Here is a 24,425-nt window from a genome sequence, read left to right on the forward strand (position 1 = left end):
AGTACCCCAGCTCTAGACGGGCTTGACCTATTTCTTTACATTGACTTAGGCTGCTACGTATACACTGAAGCTTAGAAGATAAACTATGTTCATCATTGGCATGTATGTTAAATGTTTAGTCAGTGTAATAACTGAAATACATTTCACAATACAACAGTCTAGACTGTAACCAATGGATTAGTCATGAGGCATACTCTAAATGTTTAATAGTTTCATAATCATATCATAGATAAGAGCGTCTGCAAAAAAAAAAATGACTAAATGTAAATAGTAAAAAGACTGCATCCTTATGGCTAACAGAACCCCCCCTCCTTTGAAACTGGACCACATTAGTTTCAGATAAACTGAATGAGGAAAAAGTTGTATTATAATCAAGCAGCCAAAAGATAGCTAGTGGGTTTACTCTTACTTGGTTATCCATCAGACGTCAATGGGGTCACTGTGTTGTAAATCAGAACATATATGTATCTATCTAGTTATTTTGGTTTGTTTTACAGGAACTTCTCATGGAATTGTGACAAGTCAGAATTTCTCTTGTGAAACAGGGACTATCCCTTAGGCCCTAATCTACGACAAATTCAAGTTGTTTTTTATGCGACAAATGCTTTGTCATGAGGAGTTTCGGTCATGTCAGATAGTTAATGTGTAACATCCCACCTAACTGATAAGGCCACATTACTAATGTTAGCCATAATGTTCCATTGTAAAACCATCATGTGTACTCACTCAAGCCCCGTTTCAATACTGCTCTTCCAAGGCTCATTAAATTCATACTTCGTTCATTGCTCCTTTTAGAGATTAGACCAATGCAAGGAAGAATGGAGAAATTACAGGATACACTCAAAGAGTATTCAAACAGAGCCATACCTAAGTCATACAGGGTTAGAAAACATCCTTGCAGACTAGGGCACGTTTGTTCTAAAACGTTATATGACCACATAATTCAGATAAGGACTCAAACACAGACATGGTTCTTACACATTATATGACATTATATAGCTATACAAATGCAGTGCACAAAAGTATTTCCCAGACAACATAACATGAAAAACAATGGTTAAGTTGGGTAGGTGGGTCCTACAGACAGGACTTTGAACGATCAATAGAAGCTATTCTCCTAGCTAGTCTTTGATGATTATATATTGTTCACTCCAACATACAAGTGGGAAACTTCTATGCAACACTTATCTACAGTTTGTCCTTGAAATTGCCACACGTTCATCATTTACCACTACCGTCAAAAAATAACAATGTGATGTTCTGTGATACAAGTGCACCTTTGAGACATTGGATGAAATGTAAATAAAAAAAACAATTCAACAAGACATTGCTTGTAGTGAGCAATTTTTATTAACAATCCAAACCAATATCATAGTATTTACGGTTAGAAAATTGGATGTTCCAAATCCTGATGATTAGTTCTATTAGGAGGTGAGACTTTGTTCTGCATTTTGAAGGTGTACTGCATTTTGTAGGAAAAACAAATCAACTTTAGTCAGGGAAATAATAATTATAAAACATCCCTACATTCAAGGCAGTTTTTTTGTTGTTGCTTTAAGCATAACAATTTCATGTCATCATGCCCAAAGCCAGCCCATTTCCAAAGGACACCCCCCTCATGACAAAACAGTTGAACCAAAACTTTGGCAAAATACCTCAATGTAAGAATATACAGTACAGTAACTGCTGACTTTGACTAAATTCCTTAAAGATACAACAAGTACCTCTGAACCTAAAACACTTCCCTCAAATCCTATTCTCTGCATTAAACAAAAACAGGCCGTGACAACAACAAAGAAAATAAAATGTCACCTTCATGAATAAATACAAAACCCCACATGCTACCATGCTAACAAGAAAGTGGAATTTCTCAGGTGCATGCTAACGTACACACAGATGGAGATCGTGAAAGGTCATTAATTAAGCAGAAAGACACATTTCAATTTTATTTACAAGTACAATATGAATACAACAATGTTTAAATTTACTTTAAATCTAAACTTCAGTTAAAATATGAAAAAAGTTAATTCAAGGCCATCTTTGAAAAACCCTTATAGTTTGCGTGCCATTGTCAGAACTTAGTCCAAAACATTATTCCCCAAAACAATATTCATTTTCGGTATCAAGGGCTTTCCTTGGGATTCAGTATAGCCAGCCACTTCAAACTCCGGTTTGAGTTGGTTAAGTAGAGTCAGAGAATGAGTCTATCTTGAAGGGGTGTATTAGCACTGCCACGACCCTCCATCCCTCCTTGTTAGGACTTGGCACCCTTGGACACAGCCAATCCGATGAGGCCAGCTAATCCGGCCACCCCTAGGCCAATTCCTCCAACGATTGCCATGCCGACCAGGCCATCTGAGTGAAAACAAAGCATTTTCAGCCATCATACATGTCTGATTCCTTTGGCTTAAAGTATACTGCAAATCCACCTAAATCAAAGGGCAAAGTGCCTAAATAACTTCCCTCACTTTACCTATTGAGTGACTTATAGAACATTGTCAATTGACAATGTCCAAATAAAAGTTGGTATGTTATGTCTGCAGAATATAAACACAATTTAGACACACCAATTATTAGGGAAGAAATTATAGATGTGAAAACATCCTAGCTCTCTGTCAATCTTGTTCTAATTTAACTTGATAGACATGGTCATGAAGCTATAGCGATTCTGTTTTTACAAAGAAGTTACAACTATGTCACTATTAAAATGACCCTGTCCCCAGTTACGTTTTAAATTTCTGACACATCCAGTTTCATTGCGTACGGCAACAATTGGAATATAGCTGTATGTGAGTTCCCTCCTCACCTTTCTTCAAGGCCTTGTCTATGAGCTTTTCCAGCTCTATAGCCTGTTTGTTACCAGGTTCATTCTTTAGAAGGGTTCGGATGTACTTCAGGGCCTTCTCATACTCCTGAGGTGGACAGAGGGAAATGGAACAACACATAAGGAGAAAGAAAGAACATTTTACAATAACTGAAGATGATGAACAACTGAGGCCTGTTCCATAAAGCGAGTTTACCGAATAAGCCAGACTTATGTCAGTTAGTCTGACTCATTTCTAATTCATTCGGTTCCATAAAGCTAGCTCAATGTAGTTTGAACTCAGTTACTATGGTAACTTATGCTTCGAAACTAGCCTGGTCCGGGGCAGGCTGATTGTCAGGCTTAGACCGTGTTGTTGCTTAACCAGATGTTCCTGTAACACTGACCCAACGGGAAACCGATGATTTACCACGTACATTCTCATTTTCTTATTCTCATCAGTTCAATATGCAGGCTACATTTATAGAAAATCAACTTAAATAGCCTACAACATTTAGCCTAATGCATTAAACAATGATGAACAATGATTTGATACACACTATAGCCACGTTAAACGTATGGCTATATGGTAGTTTGTGATTTCAAATGTTTATGCATCAGGCATAGCCCTATATCTCAATCTAAATTATCCAAGTATAACTATCCTAGCTATATAATTGTTAACAGTAGCTACACTACAATTGCAAAACAAACCTAAATGCATACATCTATCCTCCATTTTCCTGACACAAAAACCATGTTAAAAAGTTAGGCTATTGGATAATTTATTGATTAATAGTAGGCTATTTATTTAAAGCAATGTCAAAAAAAGTCAATTTAGATGTGTTTAGAGGTCTGTTCAGTTTTTTTTATCAATGAAGTAAAGGTCTAAAAAAGGTCCTCGACCTACGTAGCCTATTGTTCACATCAATGATGGCGTGTCATTTTATTTTGATGAAGCGGTGGATGAGGGAGCTGTCATAGTACACAGCTTAAAGGGAACGTTCTTTCTGGAAGAACTCACGTGGCGTGTGCATTGCTTTTTGCCGAGGTGGATTGTATGATCCATGTTTTACCTCTCGGGCTGCTTAAGAATAGGGTGCACTCGCAAATAGCTTGACTACTTAAATCTGACTTAAATGAGTAGGAGTGCGTGAGCTGAAATTGGCCTTTATGGAACCGCTTTAGCCCCGCTTGACTAATTAAACTCATTCAAGTCTGGTTTGGGACTTTAAGTCCAGCTTTTTGAGCGGCCTTTATGGAACAGGAGAGGCAAGTACAACACACTACGGTCTGTAAATGTCAACACTGTAAATTGTACGAAGAGGTAACATAGATTGGTAAAGACAAAGGCCAAATACAAAACAAAAAAATATATATATACAGTATATAGAAAATAGTAATATCCAAATTGCGTAATCTCTGAGTCCATTCCCCAATAGAGGCAGACTGAAGCAGAAAATGGCAAAACAATGACCGCCTGTTCCGTGTTCATATCTTTGATACAGAACTACGAGGCGGCAAAAAGGTGCAACATTCCCACCATGAACAGACTATGTCAAGGGGCTACTGTCAATAACGTCTGCAGGACTGACACAGAAGGCCACTGTCTAAAATGGTTCACACAATGATCTTTACCTTCAGTCTATAGTTGGCTACAGCTAGGTAGAACAGAAAGTCTCTGGAATCATCCTTCGATCCCTTTTGAACCAGCTCTGGAAAACACATGAAGAAACTCTTAATACACAACATAGCAGGTTACAGATTGTTATAGAAGCCTATCTGAAAGTAACCATGATGGGTCTTAACGATGTGATGCATTCATTTTACTCCGTGAAAGACTATAATCCAAGGCCACAGAATTAATTATTTCTTCCACACAAATATTCCATGACAGAGTTGATTATTATTTATAGTATGGCAAATTGATTTAGGCTAAAGTAATGGTCAAGAGAGATGTGTTGACATCACACAAGTGGCTTATGAGACCACAGGAAGAGGGAGCTCTCGTCATACTGGCTTTATGTATAGCAGTAGCCTGATTATTTAGTTTAGAATTTGAGCACACTCACCCTCCAACAGCACAATTCCTTTCTTGATGTCAGCTGAGTACTTGCTTCGTATCAGACACCATGCATACTCAAACTTTGTCTCTCTGGACACAGAGCCTTTCAACAGCTCACTGTTGTACTTCTTCTCGAATTTCTGAGATTTAAAGAAGGAAAATGTGAGGATTTACTACGGCTCCCCTGATTGAGACTGGGGTGACACAAATTTGGGATAACACACACAATTTCACTGTATAGATCAACAGTATACTTTACTGTAATTACGTAGTTGAACAGTATAATATATTGTAGTGGAGCATAGCATACTGTAGTGTACTGTACTACAGTACCGAGTATACACACCAGTGAACTAGTTTTAGCCTATGCTAATAACATTATATACATAGTGCATTGTTTAGCTAGAGATATAATCTATCTCAATACATCATAGGCAATGATTGTCTGATAAACGTATTCTTGAATTATAATATTGATTGTGATGGCTACAACACAGACAGGTTTGAACACAAACAAACGATTAATGTGTCGTTTGTACCCGTTTCTGTCTCATGGCATTACATTACGTCAGATAGCTAAACTAGATAGCTTAGCCTTGGCTAAAAATTGTATCACGTCGTCTTCTACAAGAAGATTACAGTGAGAGAAGATCCTTATATTAATTCCCATTATGTTTAAACATAACACACTTCCTTTTATAAAATTGAAGACTTGACAATAATATAAACTTACCAAAAGGTCCTCGGAGGCTACCAGATCACTCACAACAGCCTCCATGTTTCCGGAAATTTAACAGGGAAACACCCACTTTGTTGACGAAATATCGTAAATACCCAATCAGGAACAAGGCTACACACAACTAGGCTACGATTTTACCACATGATGAAATTGTGATGTGTCACAGTCAGATATACATACTTTCTTTAATGATTTGAGACATAGAACAAAATTCAGTTTTCTTTTGCGCAAAATAATCTTACATACGAACAAAAATGACTCCATGTTGAAATAAGTCAAATAACTGAGATACATGTATCTATACTAAGGATCATCAGCTATCTAGCCGTATTCAGATATGATGGACAACTACAGAATGTTGTGGTAGTATTACGTTTGAAAAGTCTGTTTTGCATAAATGTATCTAGCCTAGCTACAGTTACTAGGTCAGTTCTTGGCTAAGTGGGCTGGGGAAAAAGCAAGGGGTAACAGTTCTTTGAGGGTTGTTTCTTTGTAGGATCCATCTGGCTTTGTCAAGTAGATAACCCAGTCTGTTCCAAACTGTGTGTGTGTGTGTGTGTGTGTGTGTGTGTGTGTGTGTGTGTGTGTGTGTGTGTGTGTGAGAGAGAGAGAGAGAGAGAGAGAGAGAGAGAGAGAGAGAGGGGGGGGAGAGAGAGTTACTAGGCATGACAATGACATTTTACGCAGCTATGTAGGCCTAACTACAAACCTGTTATGATAAATAATAAAACCTTTATGTCACAGTCAACATACAATTTGACAGTTTAAAGCTAGAAAGATACAAGCACGTGGTTATCAGACTTGAGTACAGGTGAAGTTTTGAACGTTGATCTAACCTCCAAAAGAACCTGTCGACAAGCTCCACACGGCCCAACAAAACTATCTTTGATGTCGCTACAGAGAGAGGGGGGGGGGGGAGAAGGAGAGAGGGAGAAAAATATTCAATTAGTCGGCTAATTGAGAATATGTCCCCGTTTTATGTACATTTACGCTAAACGTTTTTGTTCTCAAATGTCATCTCACCATGTAACTGCAATGGCTGTGAATTGTCTGTGTCCCTCTACTATTGCTCTTTGTATTGCTGTTCGCTCTGCGCACACTGTGAGCCCATATGAGGCATTTTCAACATTACAACCTGTTACAATACAGATAAAGCACAGTGGTTATGTTACTTTACTTTGATGCCATAATATAACTCGGAAACCACTGTTTACCTGTTACTATTGCGCCGTCTACCGTCAATATTGCAGCACCGACAGGGAACCTACTGTAGGGGCAATACGCCATATCCCGAGCTTGCAAGCATTTGGAAACCAGCTCATTGATTTTAGCGTCGTCTGTATAAAACGGGATTTGGCAAATGCAAGGAAGGAAAGAAATTATCACAAAACTGCAGGTGTCAAGATACATAACCATCTTAACATTTATATTTAGCATGGATTAAGGCCAAGGTGAAGAGTGTGCTTTATTCTATCCTATACCGGCTGCAATGTAAGATTTTTGACTTGCCTGCCATATGGTTTGTAAATTTAGTCCGGGAGTGGAAAGTCAGCAATGCGAATTGAGAGCCCGCTGAATTATATATTTTTTGACAGACAGGAAACACGTTCGGATTCACTTTTGTTTGCTGTGTCCTCTTGGTTTGGAGGGGACGTGTCGGTTGAGCAACGCTAACTTTCCCACCATTGGGTAACTGGGAGAATACGTCATTTTCTGAGGATTCACCAAGTAGTCATTTCAACTAGTGTCTAACACATGCAGCTTATTTTTTTAATTTGAAAAACACATTTCAGAGAGAGTACAATGTCTCCATGACAGGCAGATGTATGTGGCCAGGATCATAAGTCATAGAAATGTTAAATATTTTAAAAACTATCTTAAAACATTGGCCAAATATGGAAGATAACCCGTAGACCTAAGTTAAAACATGGCTGTTGAAAAAGTTAACAGCATGACAAGACTAAAAGGGGAAGGAGTTAGACCCCCTTATTTTACAATTTTTTACATTTCCGTGTCAGTCTTTCTGTTTGGCTGTGGAGACCTGTCCAACAGCACACAACAGAAGAGACCTTTGCTACAGCTGACAATAAAGATCAGGAATGTGATGGTTTCCCACAATGCATTCCAAAATGCAAAGGTGTACAAGATTTTGCTACAATACAGTCCATCCTCCATTGTTGGGTCATAGTTGGGCTATATAGAAAATGTCCACACATTACCTGCAGAGATTGGATTCAACATGATTGTCATTGACTTAGATAAGAAGAGTAATCCTAAAATACATTTATAATACAGTACAGTCATAGTAAATAACATCCAGTTCTGCCTTTCACCACCAATTATTAATAGCAGGTCGTGGATATATGAGGTTGCTGCGGGAAGTCATTATTGTACACAAATCTTATGTATGAAAAGACATGTTGTAGGTGGTAATCATAATGTTTAGAATAACAATCACAGTGAAGGGGAAAGGGCTGCCATATAAGACACAAAACAAGGATTCTAAGACAGTAAAAACAATAGCAGGGACATACCCACATTAAATCACAAGTGTAATATACTACATCATGTTACACACAGCCTGCTTTATCTGTCTTCACAATTGGTTGGTAATTTGTTTACATGCACTTGTGAGGATGGCAGAATATTTGTCCTTTAGAGAGAAATCTCAGGTAAGTGGGGAACCAGGACTTCTATCCTGAAGAACCCTCCGGAAAAGTTGGTGTCCCCTTATCCATGACAACCCTTCCATCACCGTCTATACTGATACTCTACTAGAGAAGAAAAAAAGAGGGCATACAAGACAGCTGGACAGCTTGTCTACAGAAAGACAAGAAGGAAATCTCCCATTTCCTGTTATGAATATCAATGAATTGTCTAAAAACACTGAAGCACCTTCAAGCCTCTCCTTCAGTTTCATATGTTTTTTGGTTTGAGGGAAACAAATGGTGTCCCCTGAAGGCCAGTCTCACACAGATGTATAGAAGAAGGTACCCCCCGCAAAGAAGCATTAGGCCCACAGCCACCCAGCTGAGGTTAGTGAACCAGAAGGCAAACAGGTACACAGTTTTCTGGCAGTATTGTTCTCCACTGGTTGGGTTGTAGTTTGGATAATGTGTAGAATAGACCCACACAGCCCCTAAACACACAGAAACAGGATGTTGAAATGTCACATTGTGCTTGTATATTATTAAACATTACTGCAACACAACACAAAACTATATATATTTATTATGTTAATGTAGGAGTGGCACCCCAGGTTGTTGCTTTCTGTAGTATCCATTCTCTGTTCTGTGACTTTCACACGGATCATAATCCAATTATTGCACGCACAAACACACACTCCTACATGCGCACCTGAGATTAACCAGCAGAAGTTGAAGATGATGATGAGGTAGAGACACAATGAACACATGAAGCGAAGCAGACTCTCATCTATCATTGCGGTCCTGATATAGATCAGTAGAAGGGAGGCCATAGACAACACGCCAGTCACTATCAGGTAGATAGGGATGTAGGGCTGCAGGGGACAGGTGTTCAGGTGCATGGCCCCTAGCAGTCATAGATGATGGGAGACGAGTAGGTTGTAGGTTACACATAATATAAGGCAGGAGTAAAATGCAAATGTCATTTGTTAGCTTTGTTATTAACTTAATTATGGTTTTATTTAGCCTAGCTATCTCATCAGCCTGACAGAGCACTTACATTAAATTCATCTTGATATGTTACATTTACTTGTATACAGTGTGGTAGTGGCATACTTGAAGGTGCAGTAAATACCTAATCCTAGAGCTGCTATCAAAATCATCCAAAGGATTATGTTCCCCACAACTGCGGAGAGAAAGGTTGAAAGAACAAAAGGAAGGGAGAGAGAAAGAGTTGAAGAGAAGCTTTGACCACAGAAAAGCTACTGTACTTTATGTTAAAATGTCAAGTAAAATATGTAGTATTTCATAATTAAAACATATTATTTGTAACATGAGAAGCTAATTACCTATGAATGAGACCACTACTGCAGTAAGTTCAGGACTGTTGGTACGAACCATCTTAATTACGTGTTAATGCCTAGTATCAAAGAAAGAAATCATGATTTTTTACGTCAGTTAAGATTAGTGTTAAATGTGAACACAGCGGATAATCCAGAACCTAATAACACAAATCACAACAAAAATGTATTAAATTAATCTGTTTTACCTTTCTTACACATGTAAAGAATGATTCTACAGGAATGTGAGTCTCTACTGAATCATGTGTTGTCATTTTGTATATGTGTGTATGTGTTCAGCCACAAAGTTTGCATCATCAATCAACCTACACTGTCGTTGAGAGAGGATATGTTGACATTTCCCCTGAAGTCTGAATTACTACAACACAGCACTTAAGTGTTGTTCATTCCAAATGTCTGCATGTACGCTGTCAACAACTGAACACTACCGGTGTAGGTAATTTCAAAAGCCCCTCTGACACACAAGGATGTCTCACAGGGTGTGTTGCTGGGATTAATGGGACATTCATCATTGATATACTGATGTTCTTCAACTCTGTGTTACAATATGTTATGATCAAACTATTACATTTTAAAAGATTGGTTACAATGTGTCTGAAGTTAAATCAAAGAAAAAAGTTTTTGTTGCGATATGCTTTTTGCTCGATACCACCTAAGCTTAATGTCAACAGTAACAGTGTCATTCCAAAGCCTAACCTTACCCATGTCACACCGAACCCTGAACATAATTTTCTGATTTGCCAAACTACTAACTATGAATGGAAACTATTGAAACTATCAACTATTGAAATTTATACTTGGGTGTCATGTACAGGTGTCAGAATATTATGTTTTTATTCTTGATCATTTGCTGCATATAAGATAAAGTTCTAACACTCAGTAAATTAACACCAAATGCAGTTTGAAACTATAGAAAAATTATCATTCAATTGAAGTTTGAAATGTAGAACATGTTTCTATGGATAAATGTGCTTTACCTTGTAGTCCACAAGTTTAATACAAAAGTACAATATAGCCAGCACAACCAATGCTAATCCTATCGGATATTGAATAACACTAAGAGGATTCTGACATTTTCTGTGAGAGTGATTCAAATTAAAAGGGGATTTGTTCAATTCCATTATTGGTATCCAATCCAAGTCTTTTGCCAACATTCCAATGTAAAATTCTAGTTTTAATAAATGTTCTTACCTTCAAATAATATGGTCCAAATGAGAAAAATAGAGTGTGTCTCTTGCCTGTCTACAAAGATTTTGATGCCTTGAAGATGGAAGGTTTCACTGACAAACTACACACATCACACATATTACAACACAGGAAGTGGGAAAGTTTGACATGTCTTTACTGATGTATTTAGTAACTGTGTTTGAAAGCAAGGTTTTAAAACAAGGTTTTAAAACAATGTATGCAAAAAACATTTGTGTACTGTCTCTCCCACTGACTTTCTTTAAATGATTCTCCATGGTAGTCAGAACATTTCATATCCCATGCTTAATTTTAAAAACTCACTCAAGTTCCTCTAACAACAATATATTTTACCTTGCTGTAAGCCTATCTTGTTTGTGATTAATGTAAGGTTGACAGAAATATAACCACAGCATGTCATCTTTATTTTTATTCATAGTTTCTGCATGTTTTTGTATATACTGTATCTTTGTTTGTATAATTATGTTTAGTTTGTGCCTTACATTGTCAAGTACAGACTAATAACTATTAACTAATAATTTAGTGTTCTTATACTTTGTTTTTACCGAGACTATCCTGTTACTTTTCAGTCCGGTGGTTTTTAAATATTATGAACAAGCATTGTAGGCCTACTTCACTGGCAAAGCTGATCGAAACTGGCCTTCGGTCATTACATCGTCACGACTTCCTCTGTGCATGCGCATAATCAATGAAAGCGCGGTTTGTGGGTGGGACAAGTTTCTTGCACCGATTTGTCCAATGAAACGGCCCATTCAACAGCAAATTGTCGGCAGTTGGATCTGCAGTTTCTACAGACATTGTGATTCACCAATCAAACACCGGACTCTGAATGAGGCGATTTCCTGTACAAGCTTCGGATTTCAGAGGCAGCAGAGGTTGTAAGGTAAGATCATTTAGCATGTACATTTATACTTTGAGGCGTTTATCTGCAGATGAATTGACCAAGGCAATTCATTGTATTATGTAATATCTCAACGTTATACCTGTATTGAAAAATGTATTTGAATGAATGAGGATTGTTACTCCAAGTTAATGCTAGCTAACATTAGCTCGTCACTCAAAGCTGGCTAGCAGTGTTAGCTAACGCTAGCTAGCTAGTTACAAGCCATGTCAGACAAGCGGAAGTGTTTACCCACTTTTGATAAACGGAGAACCAACGTTGCCTTAGCATGTACTCCTCTCACCGCTTTCAAAATTAATAAATTTAGCTTTCTAGGGTTATAGAACACGTTAGGCCAAGCGTGCCTTCCAGTTCATGTTTCAAGTCAGCTGGCCAACTATTTTCTGTTGATGATACTACACTGTACTATTCACAAACTCCCAGTGAGTCATGTAGCTAAATTTATTCATTTTCCTTCCGTGTTCATCTTATTGGTCCTTTCTAAATTAGGCTCTATAAACATGGTGAAGATATTCATTGGAAATCTCGCTCAGGAAGCAGACAAGGAGGAAATTCAGGCTCTCTTTGCAGAATATGGCACAGTGACAGAATGTGCCAAGTACAAGAACTATGCCTTTGTCCATATGGACGACCGCAAGTCTGCCACCAAAGCCATACGGACCCTGCACCTTCATAAACTGCATGGTCGACCAATAAATGTGGAGCCTAGCCGAGGAAAGAACCAAGCCCCAGTCAAACTTCATGTGGCAAATGTAGAGAAAGGCTTTGATGATGAGCTCCGTGCGCTGTTCGAAGAGTATGGCACAGTCACAGAGTGCGCTATCGTCAAAAACTTTGCATTTGTCCACATGTCCAACTCCGATGAGGCAATGGATGCCATAAAGGGCTTGGACAATGCTGAATTTCAGGGTAAGTAAATGCCCTCGTCTGTGTGGGATCCCTCTTTGTTCACTTGAGCCAGTGTAGATAACGACAGTCTTCCTTCCTAGGCAAACGGATTCATGTACAGATATCAAAAAGTCGACCCCGAGGCGAAGAAGAAGACTACCCACCTCCTCCAGACAGAGCAGGTTACTGGCCCCTCCATTACCCTGGGGAGAGGCCTGAGCCCCCATACAGAGGCCGCCTTGGCTACCCTGCTCCTCCTCCCCCACCGCCCCCTCCCCTTAGACGGGCCCTATATCCAGAGCGTGCCTACGAGCGCGAGAGAGATGGTGGCTACGGGGTGGTGGATTACTACGAGAAGTACAGAGCTCGCCCTTACGGCCTTGCGTCCTATGAAGATAGGCGTATGGGATCCATCCCACCCCCACCACCTCCTGCCTCCGCCCTGGTCAGGGAGCGCCTCGCTGCGTCCTCTCCCCTCGACCCGTACGAGCGTCGCCCCATCCCCCCTCCCCCTCCGTCTTCGTACTACGCTCGGGACCGCAGTCCCATCAGGAGAGCCCTTCCTCCCCCTGTGTCCTCAGCTGGTAATGGCTACGCGTACGAGCGCTCCCGACTCTCCCCAGCGCCAATGTACGGCCCTCCTCGCCCCAGGGACCCCTACGCGGACAGGGTGCCTCCGCCTCCACCGCGCTACTCCTACTAGACAGACTTACGGGTGTTTGTGTAATTCAAGGTAAGACACAAACAGCATGATAGGATCACCACTCATGGTTAGCTCGTTCATTTAGCACTAATGTGCCCATCAGACAGGTTCCGAGGCAGAAATGCTGGTTAAGGTTCCAGCGAGGAACAAGGAAATTAGTCTTTGCTTCAACATATTAACTTCAGGCTTTGTAGACCAAATCTGCTTCACCTTAGAGCTAAATGAAAAATCAGTAGTAAGGTAGGGCGTAATGAATGCTGGACATTTTGATGTAACACTTGCGCGAGTAAAATGCGCTTGACTTGTGTGATTTGCTTTTCTTTCCAGGTTTAGAATATCTGACAAGATCGTCGTTGTCTCCTGATGCACGTGGCGCTATACCCCTTCTCTCGTCAGTGGCGGATTGCGTTGCGCTCGCCTGAGACTTACTGGAAGATACTGTATTGCTTAAACCGTACTTAAAAAAACAAACGCTTTTATGTCTTCGGTTTCGTCCTTTTGCTTTAACTGGTTTGCCTTCTTGTTCTGCTTTTTCTTGTTCAGATTCTTTAACTGTTTGGAGTTTAGGGTTATGGCTGATGTAAAGACTATTTTTAATTTGAGAGAATACTGTTAACGACCATAAAATACAATGGCTTTCCTAATTTCCCTTTTAAATTGGGTAAAACTTATTCCGCTGTGACATGTACAAGATGATCGTTAAACAGTGTGTAATATGATATAAAATGGGAAACAAAAAATTGCGTTAGAGAAATACAACACACAATGACTTGTGTAATCAACCTAACAATGTTAGTGGTGTAGTAGCGTTTTGATTTGCAACTTGGTTGTGGACGGTGTCTGCCGATATTTAAGATTTGCGACGCATTGTTAGCACAGCTATTAAACCAAACCACAAGTGTGATTTTCTTTGTCAAATTGTGTTAAATAATCTTGCGCAAATAGATGCCCTAAAGCGTTTATGTATGATTTTCTTTTCTTTACATATTGCTTTTGATTTTCACATTTTTAATAAACAGATAACTGATCTGAATCGACGTTTTAACTCTCAAATCTTTCTACGGTAGTTTTGACCTTTGCTGGCGGAGCCAGAATTGGCAAGAGCTGCAGCTCAATAAGAGACAGACAGTTCACTGTCCCAAAAATTACTTAAATATTGTCCATCTCCAACAATGGATAGTGTTCTTCACAGGAACATTGTGTATTGGCCATTATGCTCAAATCTTTCTTGCGAACTCTGATCTAAATCGCTTAATTGCAGTCCCTATCTCTACTGTTACATTCACACCACATACTAGTCACTCTTCCCATTCCATTATTGATTGATTTCAAGTATATCTCCTGACCTAATCATGACATGTCATTCTTCATATATTTTTTCTGAAACTGAACCTTGGTATATTTAGCACTTTCACTTTTTATAGGTTGTTAGAACCGTGATCTGTGGATAGGTGTCGTTGAAACACCGCAGGAGACAGCAGCACAGTGGTAAGTGTCAGACAGTGTAACCTCAAGTCAAACACATGCCAGAACAATATTCATGTGTTGAAAAGACTTGTCACAATTTAGCTGGGTAGTCTTGAAAGTTGCTGGTCTTAGTGGCCTTATGATGTCATTGTTCCTCAGGAAACAGGCCAGTGCAGGCCTATGTACGTTGATGAAGGCAGGCCTAGATATTGTATCAGATTCATACCAAGGTATCTTCATTTAAATCGTTACTTTTACTGATTTCGATTAAATGTTTCCTGTAAATAGGCTTTTGTGTAAGATTAAAGTATCTGGTAATGACCTTCTGAAATGTACTTGTTCTGCAACTATTATTCCGATACATTGCTTAAATAAAAAAAAATGCATTTCATTTTTGTAGGAGGATGCGACTGTCTATGATGCTGAAATGTCTGCTGACCAGACGTTTTGATATCTGAAGTCAAGTACTACCCTTAATTGGAAAACTACAATACAGTTTAGTTTTCCAGAAACAGCTTTCAAATGACTAGCATATAAGGGCTCATACAGTATGCCAAGATGAAAAGAGTTTCACAGTATGGGAACTAGAAAGCTTTTCTGGCTATTCGGACCTACAACTGTACAATGGAAAAGGCATCAACTGCAAAGACAATAGTACAGTAAAAAGGGCTTTACAAATATTTTAAATACATTTGATTTGATATGCAGTAGCAGACCAATACGAACCAGTCTAGTGGTTCAAAACATGTTTATGAAAAATGTCCTTGCGTCTTACCCATAGTAAGCACAGCTACAGTACCTACTAAAGAGTAATGAAAAAAATGTGGTTCGGGATGTGGACATTGTTTCCATACTTAACTGACATGTTGTCTATGTCTACAAATCACTGTTGATAATTGTACATGTAACTTTTTTTCAAAGATCATTTGAAGAAATGGCAATCAAAATAAACCAATTAAATTAAGTTGTGAGTAAAAAATATTTACTTTATTTCATATCAGTGGCTGATTTATTTGAACATCTGAATGAATGACTGATGGTCTTGAATTGCAAATTGGTTATGATGTATAGATTTCTATCATATTTTACAGTAGATAATAAATGTCAATAAAAATATTGTATTCAGAAACTCTTCAACAATGCATAACTGACATTACAGGGCAAAATTATTTTCAAGATTAACAGCTCCACACATCATTAGAATTAAGTTGGCCTACTATATCTTTACACAAGGAACTGCAATGTCAGAAGAACATCTGTCATTATCGATGCTAAGCAGTTGTCATGGTGTAAAGTAGTGTTTGCCCATTAGTGCTTATTGTTGTCTTATAGAATCAGAATTCGGTTTATTCACCATGTATGTTGTACAAACACTGAATTTACTGTGGCAGGGAGGTGCAAACTATACATATACGAATCCTAAATTAAGTAAAAATACTAAAGTTTAACTATTTCTAAGAACTAAACAATCTAAGAATAAAACAATTTAAATATAAAATAAAATATATATAAAAATAAGAATAAAGAATATAGTTTTCTTAACTGCATTGCAGGAATAATACCATGTTTATAATTAATCAGACTACATTTAAGGGGGCCACAAGGGGGTCCAAGCTTGTTTTCACATGGACACTGTGAAAACTTGTTTTGGCCTAAAGCCTTCTCTACTGGTTACCTGGCTAGTAAGCAAGCCCAATCCTGCACCTCCACTTCCAGACGAGCCTGGGTCTTAACCCAGCTTCAAAACCTGCCCGACAGGTATACAGACCAGAGTCACTGACCCCAGTCGAAATAGTTAGCAGTTTGTTTTCCATTCCTAAAACAAGACGAGGGCTCATGAAAGCCATTCTGTTGGGTTGTGGATGTTGGCCGACATTTTAAAAACTTTTAAGACCTTAGAGGGTAAAAAAAGGTTTACCCTAAAGGGTCGGAACATGACGAGGGAGAGGACTTGCAGAAGTGTTTCATCCACCTGTAGATGAGGTAGCTCCTCAGCCCAAATAGTCGGAGATGGCTGGCTGAATGAGAACATGGTGAGGTATCAAGAGAAGATTGGAAAACCTGGACCTGCCTATTACTATCACATCTCACTGTCTTCATCACACTGGAATGAAGACATCTCATGAAGTTCTGTATTTATGATTGATTTAGCTAGGATTATGGGTTGGAAAATGATCTGGGAATAGTGTTCTATGAGGTAAAACCCATGAGATTGGGTTTAACATGAAACTAGGAAATGTGATCAGTATCTGGTACTGTGAGTGTGTTGAATGCATTACATGTTTACAGGTAACTTGATCTATGAAAATATGGGCCACCAGTAGCCTTTGTCTTTTCTCAAAAGCAAAGAAACTGGTCAAACAGCAGAATTAATTATATTGGTTTCTTGTTAGAAAGCATAAAAAGTGATTACATAAAAAGTAAACATTTGTTATATCTTTTTTTAATGCTATTATAAATCATATGAACATCATTTAATAATGCAAGTGTTGGTGATTAAATACTTTTGTGATAACAAAATTGGTTGCAGATTCATGTGATCTACATTAGGTTGGAAATAATTATTGTAAAGACAAACAATACTGATTAATACAAATGTTTAAAGTAATACATAATGTGGGAGTGCATGATTCTCAATGTATATCTCTCTAATCGACAGTACACGCCACCAAATGGTTAAAATAAATAAGATACGTATATTATAAAAGTAATAAATAAGCCTCAATGGCATGACAATTCACAGTTTCTTCCTATTACTGTAGGCTACTTTCTATACAAGAACATAAGGCTCAAACAATGTTCATAGCAAAGACACTAAGGCATTCGTAAAAAAGAATATTATATTGTCCACACTGGTTGATATGACTTACGACTGGTAGATGAATGTTTCATCACACTCTAATGGTACATGAGTGCTTATGAGTTCTGCTGGGAAGTCATTACTAACATCATGGCCTAAACCTGTGTCCATAACCGGTGTCATGGTGGACACACCCAAACCCATTTCTCTAGAGGGTGGCACAGTCAGCACCCCAAACTCCACCTCAAAGCTCCCCTTAGCCTCACCTGGCTCCCGGCAAATCAGGATCTCATAATCCCCAAACCGGAGGAGGGCCTTGGCTGGAAGCTCTGCCCTCTCTAGGTAGTCCAACTCTGATCCGTTGACCATCAGACGTCCTTTCTGGCTTAGGTTCTGCACAGTGAAGAGCAGGTCAGGGCTTTGGGCAGTGCGGTAGGCCTGCAGGGATAGCTGTTTGCGTGAGACTCGAGGGTCGACCAGGATATACGTGCAGACCTTTTCGTCCCTGCCCAGCCTCAGGGGATCCTCAGCCTGGTGTTTGCTGCTGCAGTCCAGGGGAAGATGACAGTACAGGCCCTTGGAAGCCTGCTGGGGGTGGTACAACTGGACCCGAAGGCAGGTCATCCTCTCCTCAGTCTCCACGGTCTGCATCACTTCCATGATGGGGTTTGTGGTTGGAGCAACACTGTTCTCACTTCACCTATTAATGTTAATAATAATGTATTAAATGATTGCATTAGCTCGCATTCAGAAGAGAGAAAGCTTGAAGATAAAAAATGTTTTGCACTACTTGTTTCTTTTTGCACTACTTGTTTGTCCTGTTGCACTTGTTTGTCCTGTTGCATATATTTGCACGTGCACTTTCTGTAGAAATGTGTAGCTCTTTTAGTTCTAGGTAGTTCAGAAATACATGTTGTCTCATGTATTTGAGATTACATTCCAGACCCAGTCTGACCTTGTGTTGTTCTGTGCATCTGACAATAAAAGACTTGAACTATTTATGCTGTTTTATCTAGTACCAGGGTCCTGGAGGAACGCTGTATCGTTTTATTCTGTACTGTAGGCTACCATGTAGGCTATGATAGAAACAACAATAAAAGCCACATGGCTCGAAAGTCCATTATTGCCACACGTCAACGTTTCATGTGTAACTTTCACCAACTGAACAGTTTTTCAGAGGTTATAACAAATTAAATACCTGAAATCTAGGGTTGACAATACAAATACATCAGAAACACAATAACTCGACAAATAATAAGAGCAATTTAAATCCAACAAAAGCATTTTACCATTTAGTCCTTCATTTTCAAGAGCAGAACTTTCTTCGCAAACAAATAGCAGCGGACTGCGGTGTAAGTAACGGAAGCTCAAGGTTATTGTCGAAGTGCAGAAAAGGATGAAGGGGAAGTTTCGTCAGCGTCCACAAGACAAGTCCGGAATTTCCCGAGTTTGTTTTTATGGTAAAAAAAACAGCTTCATGACTTCATGACTTCATCGAACACACCTAAAACCACAGTTTGAGCAATTACAGAAGGCCGGGCTCCATTGGAGAATAAAGACCTCCCTCCCCCACCTTGTTATTGAATGTGGTTTATAAATATCACTAGATTGGCATTTATGTAGGCTACATAAGGGTGTTAGCCCTTGAGTAGAGTAGCGATCCATGCTTCTTCAAGTCTGCCCATAACCCTAGGCAAGAACAGGCCTACGTACTGGGAAATATTATGAATGTAATTACGATCCAACTTCTTGATCATTCTTTCGAAAAATAGGCTAAACCTTTCTCCCCCACGTTGTTGCTCAAGTCACGGCATTTAAGTAGACGGGAAGCAGGCTACTCTGATTACTGTGGGCCTACTCGAAATCACCGTGAATTATGTTTTGGAGAGGCTAGGAGTTAGGAACGTCAAATTATTGGCCTATACATTACTGGTGGTTATTTCCAGAGCCATAGAAAATTGTAATAACCAGAGCCATTTTCTATGGCTCCGGTTATTTCCAGAATCTCTGGGGGAAATGGGTGGGGCGTTGGGTTTTTCACTCCTGTACAGTAGGTGGCGATGTTTGCACATTTGGCTGCGATCGATCCGCCGTTCAAACTCAAGGATGATGACGAAGAAGAAACTGGAACGGCGAAGAAGAATCTCCCCTACACACATCACTGCCCATACATTAGTCGTTCGACGACAGAGAGTCTGCAAAGCCAAACCGGTGAGTGTGCAATTTCGGGTAATAATATTCGACGTCCCCTAACGATAGATAAGCCATTTAAAGATAAATATCTAACTACAAACCCATCATTAAGGGACAACTACCTATGTTATTTCTACGCTACATGTTTAGCACAATGGGTGTATGCAGCTAAACGAAGCTAACTGCTAGTGCTAGCAGCTGATGTTAGCTGGCTAGCCATGGTCACCTGTCTTGCTCGGAATTTAATCTCGTTTAACCTCAGCCTAAAATGATCTCAAATATACCCATGCTAAAATGTCTATGTGGTAGGAAGATAACAGTGTACCTGCAAATACTTAGTTTCCCTTTACAGTAGCACTAGTATTATGGAAAGTCTATCTAGTTGACCAACTCACATGTTGTTGCCGCACTATGCTAACCAAATACCTAACATCCTGTTTAGCCATCGTCGTTAGCATACATTGATCATGTCACTGCTAGTTACAGATAAATTTCATTTGGGAGGGGTGTGGGGAGGTTGACTGACCAGTAATTCAAGTCTGAGTGGTAGAATGATTGATGCATACCCATCACACCAGATAGTTATTATTTAGTATTTACTGTTAGCAATAGTATTCACTGTAAAGTTCACCAAGTAGTCTTATAATGCATTTTCTGTGCTCCCTAGTTACAGGCACAGTAAAGCACATTTACCAGAATGGTGAAGATCTTTATAGGGAATCTCCCACGGGAGGCTGACCAGGAAGAGATCCAGGCTCTTTTTTCCCAGTATGGCACTGTCACAGAATGCGCCATCATCAAGAACTTCGCCTTTGTGCACATGGACGATCGCAAAGCCGCCACGAAAGCTATCAAAAGTTTGCACCTCTACAAGTTGCATGGCACTCAGATCAATGTAGAGGCCAGCCATGGGAAGAACCAAGGCTCTGTCAAACTTCACGTTGCCAACGTGGAGAAAGGTTCTGACGATGAGCTTCGCACTCTGTTTGAGGAGTATGGCACGGTAACAGAGTGCGCCATCGTCAAAAACTTTGCTTTTGTGCACATGGCCAACTCTGAAGAGGCAATGGATGCCATAAAGGGTCTGGACAACGCTGAATTCCAGGGTAAGAAATGGGGCTATGATGTAAATCCATGCTTGCTTCCACCTATTTCATACATCAGTTTTATACATTTAGTCATTTTGCCCCTCTCTTTCTCCCAGGCAAGCGTATCCATGTCCAGATATCAAAGAGTCGCCCCAGACACGAGGAGGCTGAAGAATACCCACCTCCCCCTCCCGAGAGAGGAGGCTACTGGCCCCCCCGTTACCCTGGTGAGAGGCACGAGCCTCCACCCCCAGGCTACCTCAGAGGTCGGCTAAGCCACCACCTCCCCCCCCACAACCTTGGTTACCCAGCCCCCCCTCCCCCACCCCCTCCCCCTAGGCGAGCGCCTTACCCAGAGCGTGCCTACGAGCGCGAGAGGGAGAGCTACGGGGTGGTGGATTACTACGAGAAATACAGAGCTCGCCCTTACGGCATCTCGGCCTACGATGAGAGGCATGTTTCCGCCATTCCCCCACCTCCGCCTCCCCCTTCCGCCCTGGTCAGGGAGCGCCTCATGTCCTCAGCTCTCGACCCGTACGAGCGTCGCCCGCTCCCCCCTCCCCCTCCGTCCTCGTACTACGCCCGGGACCGCAGTCCCATTAGGAGAACCTCTCTCCCCCCTATGGACCCCACAGGTAACGGCTACTCCTACGAGCGTTCCCGCCTTTCCCCCGTCTCTAGGGCGCCGATGTATGCCATGCCGCGTGCGAGGGACCCCTACGCTGAAAGGTTGCCTCCGCCACCACCTGCCCGCTATGCTTACTGAGCGTGATGGCTTCTGAAACAAGGTGAGGATAGGCCTGAGCTGCAGTAGTTCAAAAGGTTAGGATAGAAGGGTCTCCCAAACCATGACGTTAGTGTGCTTGATTTCGCATGCTATGTACGGTTGGGTTTCGGCCACCATCCATCCTACATAAGTACCTCCTATCAAATCAGATGCGATTTTATCGCCCTCTGAGGGAAAACAAGCGGCTGCCATCTGCACCAACGCCAGGGTCAGATGATGTGAACGGAACAGTCATGCCCAGAAAGAAGTCAAGATTTCAACGATGTCAGCATTAGTGTGCCTTTAACTAAATAGACATGCATCTATGGCCAAAATGGCTTGTTTGTGGGGAAACAGAGCAAATTGATTATGAGAAACTGGCAAAGTAAATCAAACGGGTAAACTTAATTTGAGTTTGTTTGAATTGAAGGACTATAGTCGGGCTAACTGCAGTACTTGAATCTGTTCAAAATCTGTCTTTGGTAGAATGTAAACGGCAAGGAGAGAACGCTGCCTCCTTGATGCATCGACAGGCGGTTGAATTGTGATTTGCTCTCTTTCCAGGTTAAAACCGTCTTGACAGGATCGTCGTCCGTCTGCGTCGTCCCCGTCTCCTGATGCACGTGGCGCTATTCTCCCCCCTATCGTCTGACTGAGCGCGTTTCGTTCTCCTGCAGCACTCACAGGAGGATTTGCAATGCGGACCGCATTTTTCGTCTTTATACAGAAACGGAAAAAAAAGTACCCGTCATGTTTTGCTGATTTTTATTTTGATTGATTTTTATTGTGCTGTAGGTATGTTTTACTTTAGACAAACCCCAAGTCGACGTATATATTTTTTTGCCCCCGTTCTAACATTCGACTTTTGATTCTGTATGTGGCATGATAAGGACTGAATCATTTAAAGTAAAAAGTACAAAAATTTAAACACAGAATGTGTAAACCGGAGATACATCACTGTATCGATGAACACGAATAATATTGCAAATCAAACTAATTCAGTTTAATGAAGAATTATGGTCGCGGCCTGCGAAAAATGTAAACATCGTCAAAACGAGTTTTAAGTAGTTAAATTTGTTAGTTACAAATATTTGTCAAGTAGTTACCTCAAGGCGGTAAATTGTACTATTCTAATGGAAGTGGAATGGGATGTTTTTAATAAAGTGCTGAAATGTGCATTCATATCCTTTTTAATCTAGTCCGTTGAAACGCAACTGCAGGACGTCTGCCTTCTATAAAATGTAGTACAGATTCGTCCACAGGACTTGGAAGTAGCCTACTATGGGCTTGCTCAATGGCTCAATTTCTTGTCGGTTCTCAACCTATTCTACTTGTAGTGCGCACACGTTTTTCTGCCATCATAAATATTACATCCCTCATCATAATATCCTGGCAACTTTGACCACTCTCAGGAATCATCTCTGGAGAGATGCTGTTAGACAACAATGCCGGCAGGAGTTCTCACAGGTAAGTCAGGATGAGCGTAAACTGTGCATGAACTATAGAAATAAGTATGTGATTATTAGGCTGTCTTGGAGGGATTCTTTCATATTCTTAGGACAGTTTATTTTTATATGTGCTTTCACTGATTTGGAATTGACTAGATTAATATCTCTAATTTAAACAGATTGAGTGTTATAAACCCAAAATACAGGTGTCATCTTAGTATAGTTGCCGTTGATTGCTGTGACCATAAACTGGACATTTTTACATTAAAAATAGACAAGCCCTCAGATCAGAGGTTGATTTTCCTGTTTGAACAAGACCTTTAATTAATCCCTGAGTCTGTATACTTTAATATCAAATGAGTTTGGTAGTCGTGGTCATTCTTGGTATTCTGTAGGCTACAGCTCTTGTGGACATGGTTAATTTAAGAAGTTTTAATGCAACATACCTATTGGTTGTCAACTTAAATAAATGAGTCAAGTGATCCCTGAGTATGATTCCTTTTTGTTAATTTTGTAGCCTAGCACTGGGCTACAACTAAGAGTATAGTAAACTGAACTGTGGAATTATGAATGGTGAAAATTACAAATGAAAACGCAACAGACTGATGAAGCTCTAAAATGAAATCGAAGTCATATTTAAAATTCAATCAATACCTATTGGTTTCATAGAAAATTATTTCTTGATTAGTTTGAGTTTTTTTTCCAAAAGAATCAATTGAAGTTTGGATCATTTAAATGTGACGCAAATTACAGAAGGTGACAACACTTTAATCGTCTTTGCCAGAGATGCCAAGGATTCCAGAGTTGACAGTAAAGTACCTGTAGCCTAATATGAGCAATGCTTTGTAAACATTTCCTTTTATCTTTTCCTGCAATATCACAATTCAATTTTTGTAAGAACAACACAGGCCAAACTGTTGCAGGGGTTTCTACCAGTCTAGCTAGCTACAAAACTGATAGATTTGTAGCCCGTTAAATTACACAAGCGCACACCAGACGAACACATCTGCAAAGTTCGCTCGACTGCTCTTCCTAAAACAAAGGTGTCTTCATTTTGCTTCCTGAAGAGCTAGGTATCATCAGAACCATAGGCTGCACTTTATATAATGGTCAGAACCATTAAAAAAGACACTTGTTTGGGTATTGACAGGAAGTTGGAAGCTACGTGCATCTAACCAGTTGATGTAGTTCATTTGCTATTGGTCCATGTTTGCGTTGCAAGCAGTTAGGGTGTTGACTGCTAAAATGGCGCTAGTCCAGCTGTGGCTACGACGTTTTTGTTAAATCTCGGGTAATCCTCCAAAAATGTGTTGCAAGCATTGGGACTGATTAGAGACATCAAGAAATGGACA

At 40.0% G+C, this 24,425-nt stretch overlaps 5 protein-coding genes across 8 annotated transcripts; 2 read left to right on the forward strand and 3 right to left on the reverse strand.

The window, feature by feature from the left end:
* Nucleotides 1-1,339: 1,339 nt before the first annotated feature.
* On the reverse strand, nt 1,340-5,651 carry fis1 (fission, mitochondrial 1). The gene is made up of 5 exons (XM_067261548.1): nt 5,602-5,651; nt 4,876-5,008; nt 4,442-4,518; nt 2,807-2,912; nt 1,340-2,355 (listed from the first exon to the last, which is right to left on the reverse strand). The coding sequence occupies exons 1-5, from the start codon at nt 5,644-5,646 to the stop codon at nt 2,255-2,257; spliced, it is 462 nt and encodes a 153-aa protein (XP_067117649.1). The 5' UTR covers nt 5,647-5,651; the 3' UTR covers nt 1,340-2,254.
* A 1,720-nt stretch (nt 5,652-7,371) lies between these two features.
* On the reverse strand, nt 7,372-11,422 carry LOC136967819 (transmembrane protein 272-like). The gene is made up of 6 exons (XM_067261776.1): nt 11,302-11,422; nt 10,805-10,901; nt 9,602-9,672; nt 9,388-9,438; nt 8,965-9,159; nt 7,372-8,746 (listed from the first exon to the last, which is right to left on the reverse strand). The coding sequence occupies exons 3-6, from the start codon at nt 9,651-9,653 to the stop codon at nt 8,505-8,507; spliced, it is 540 nt and encodes a 179-aa protein (XP_067117877.1). The 5' UTR covers nt 9,654-9,672; nt 10,805-10,901; nt 11,302-11,422; the 3' UTR covers nt 7,372-8,504.
* A 178-nt stretch (nt 11,423-11,600) lies between these two features.
* Nucleotides 11,601-15,327, forward strand: LOC136967785 (RNA-binding protein 4.1-like). 2 transcript variants are annotated; one of them, XR_010879522.1, is made up of 6 exons: nt 11,601-11,702; nt 12,210-12,629; nt 12,710-13,341; nt 14,736-14,799; nt 14,938-15,008; nt 15,179-15,327. XR_010879522.1 is itself a non-coding variant. In XM_067261722.1 (4 exons), the coding sequence occupies exons 2-3, from the start codon at nt 12,221-12,223 to the stop codon at nt 13,309-13,311; spliced, it is 1,011 nt and encodes a 336-aa protein (XP_067117823.1). In that variant the 5' UTR covers nt 11,601-11,702; nt 12,210-12,220; the 3' UTR covers nt 13,312-13,341; nt 13,639-14,348. The 2 variants fall into 2 exon arrangements, 1 of the variants encoding a protein (XP_067117823.1); XM_067261722.1 differs by lacking the exons at nt 14,736-14,799; nt 14,938-15,008; nt 15,179-15,327 and adding an exon at nt 13,639-14,348.
* Nucleotides 15,328-17,214: 1,887 nt separating this feature from the next.
* On the reverse strand, nt 17,215-18,990 carry tifa (TRAF interacting protein with forkhead associated domain). The gene is made up of 2 exons (XM_067261647.1): nt 18,868-18,990; nt 17,215-18,278 (listed from the first exon to the last, which is right to left on the reverse strand). The coding sequence occupies exon 2, from the start codon at nt 18,236-18,238 to the stop codon at nt 17,645-17,647; it is 594 nt and encodes a 197-aa protein (XP_067117748.1). The 5' UTR covers nt 18,239-18,278; nt 18,868-18,990; the 3' UTR covers nt 17,215-17,644.
* Nucleotides 18,991-19,688: 698 nt separating this feature from the next.
* LOC136967874 (RNA-binding protein 4B-like) lies at nt 19,689-23,555 on the forward strand. 3 transcript variants are annotated; one of them, XM_067261838.1, is made up of 4 exons: nt 19,689-19,789; nt 20,445-20,877; nt 20,976-21,647; nt 22,190-23,555. In XM_067261838.1, exons 2-3 carry the CDS (start codon nt 20,469-20,471, stop codon nt 21,623-21,625), a joined length of 1,059 nt encoding a protein of 352 aa, XP_067117939.1. In that variant the 5' UTR covers nt 19,689-19,789; nt 20,445-20,468; the 3' UTR covers nt 21,626-21,647; nt 22,190-23,555. The 3 variants fall into 3 exon arrangements, with proteins under 3 accessions (XP_067117939.1, XP_067117937.1, XP_067117940.1); XM_067261836.1 differs by having other exon boundaries at nt 19,713-19,789; nt 20,439-20,877; XM_067261839.1 differs by having other exon boundaries at nt 19,713-19,789; nt 20,439-20,877; nt 20,976-21,086.
* Nucleotides 23,556-24,425: the final 870 nt, after the last annotated feature.

Source organism: Osmerus mordax, chromosome 23 (genome assembly GCF_038355195.1).
Source record: "Osmerus mordax isolate fOsmMor3 chromosome 23, fOsmMor3.pri, whole genome shotgun sequence".
NCBI classification, from domain to species: Eukaryota; Metazoa; Chordata; class Actinopteri; order Osmeriformes; family Osmeridae; genus Osmerus; species Osmerus mordax.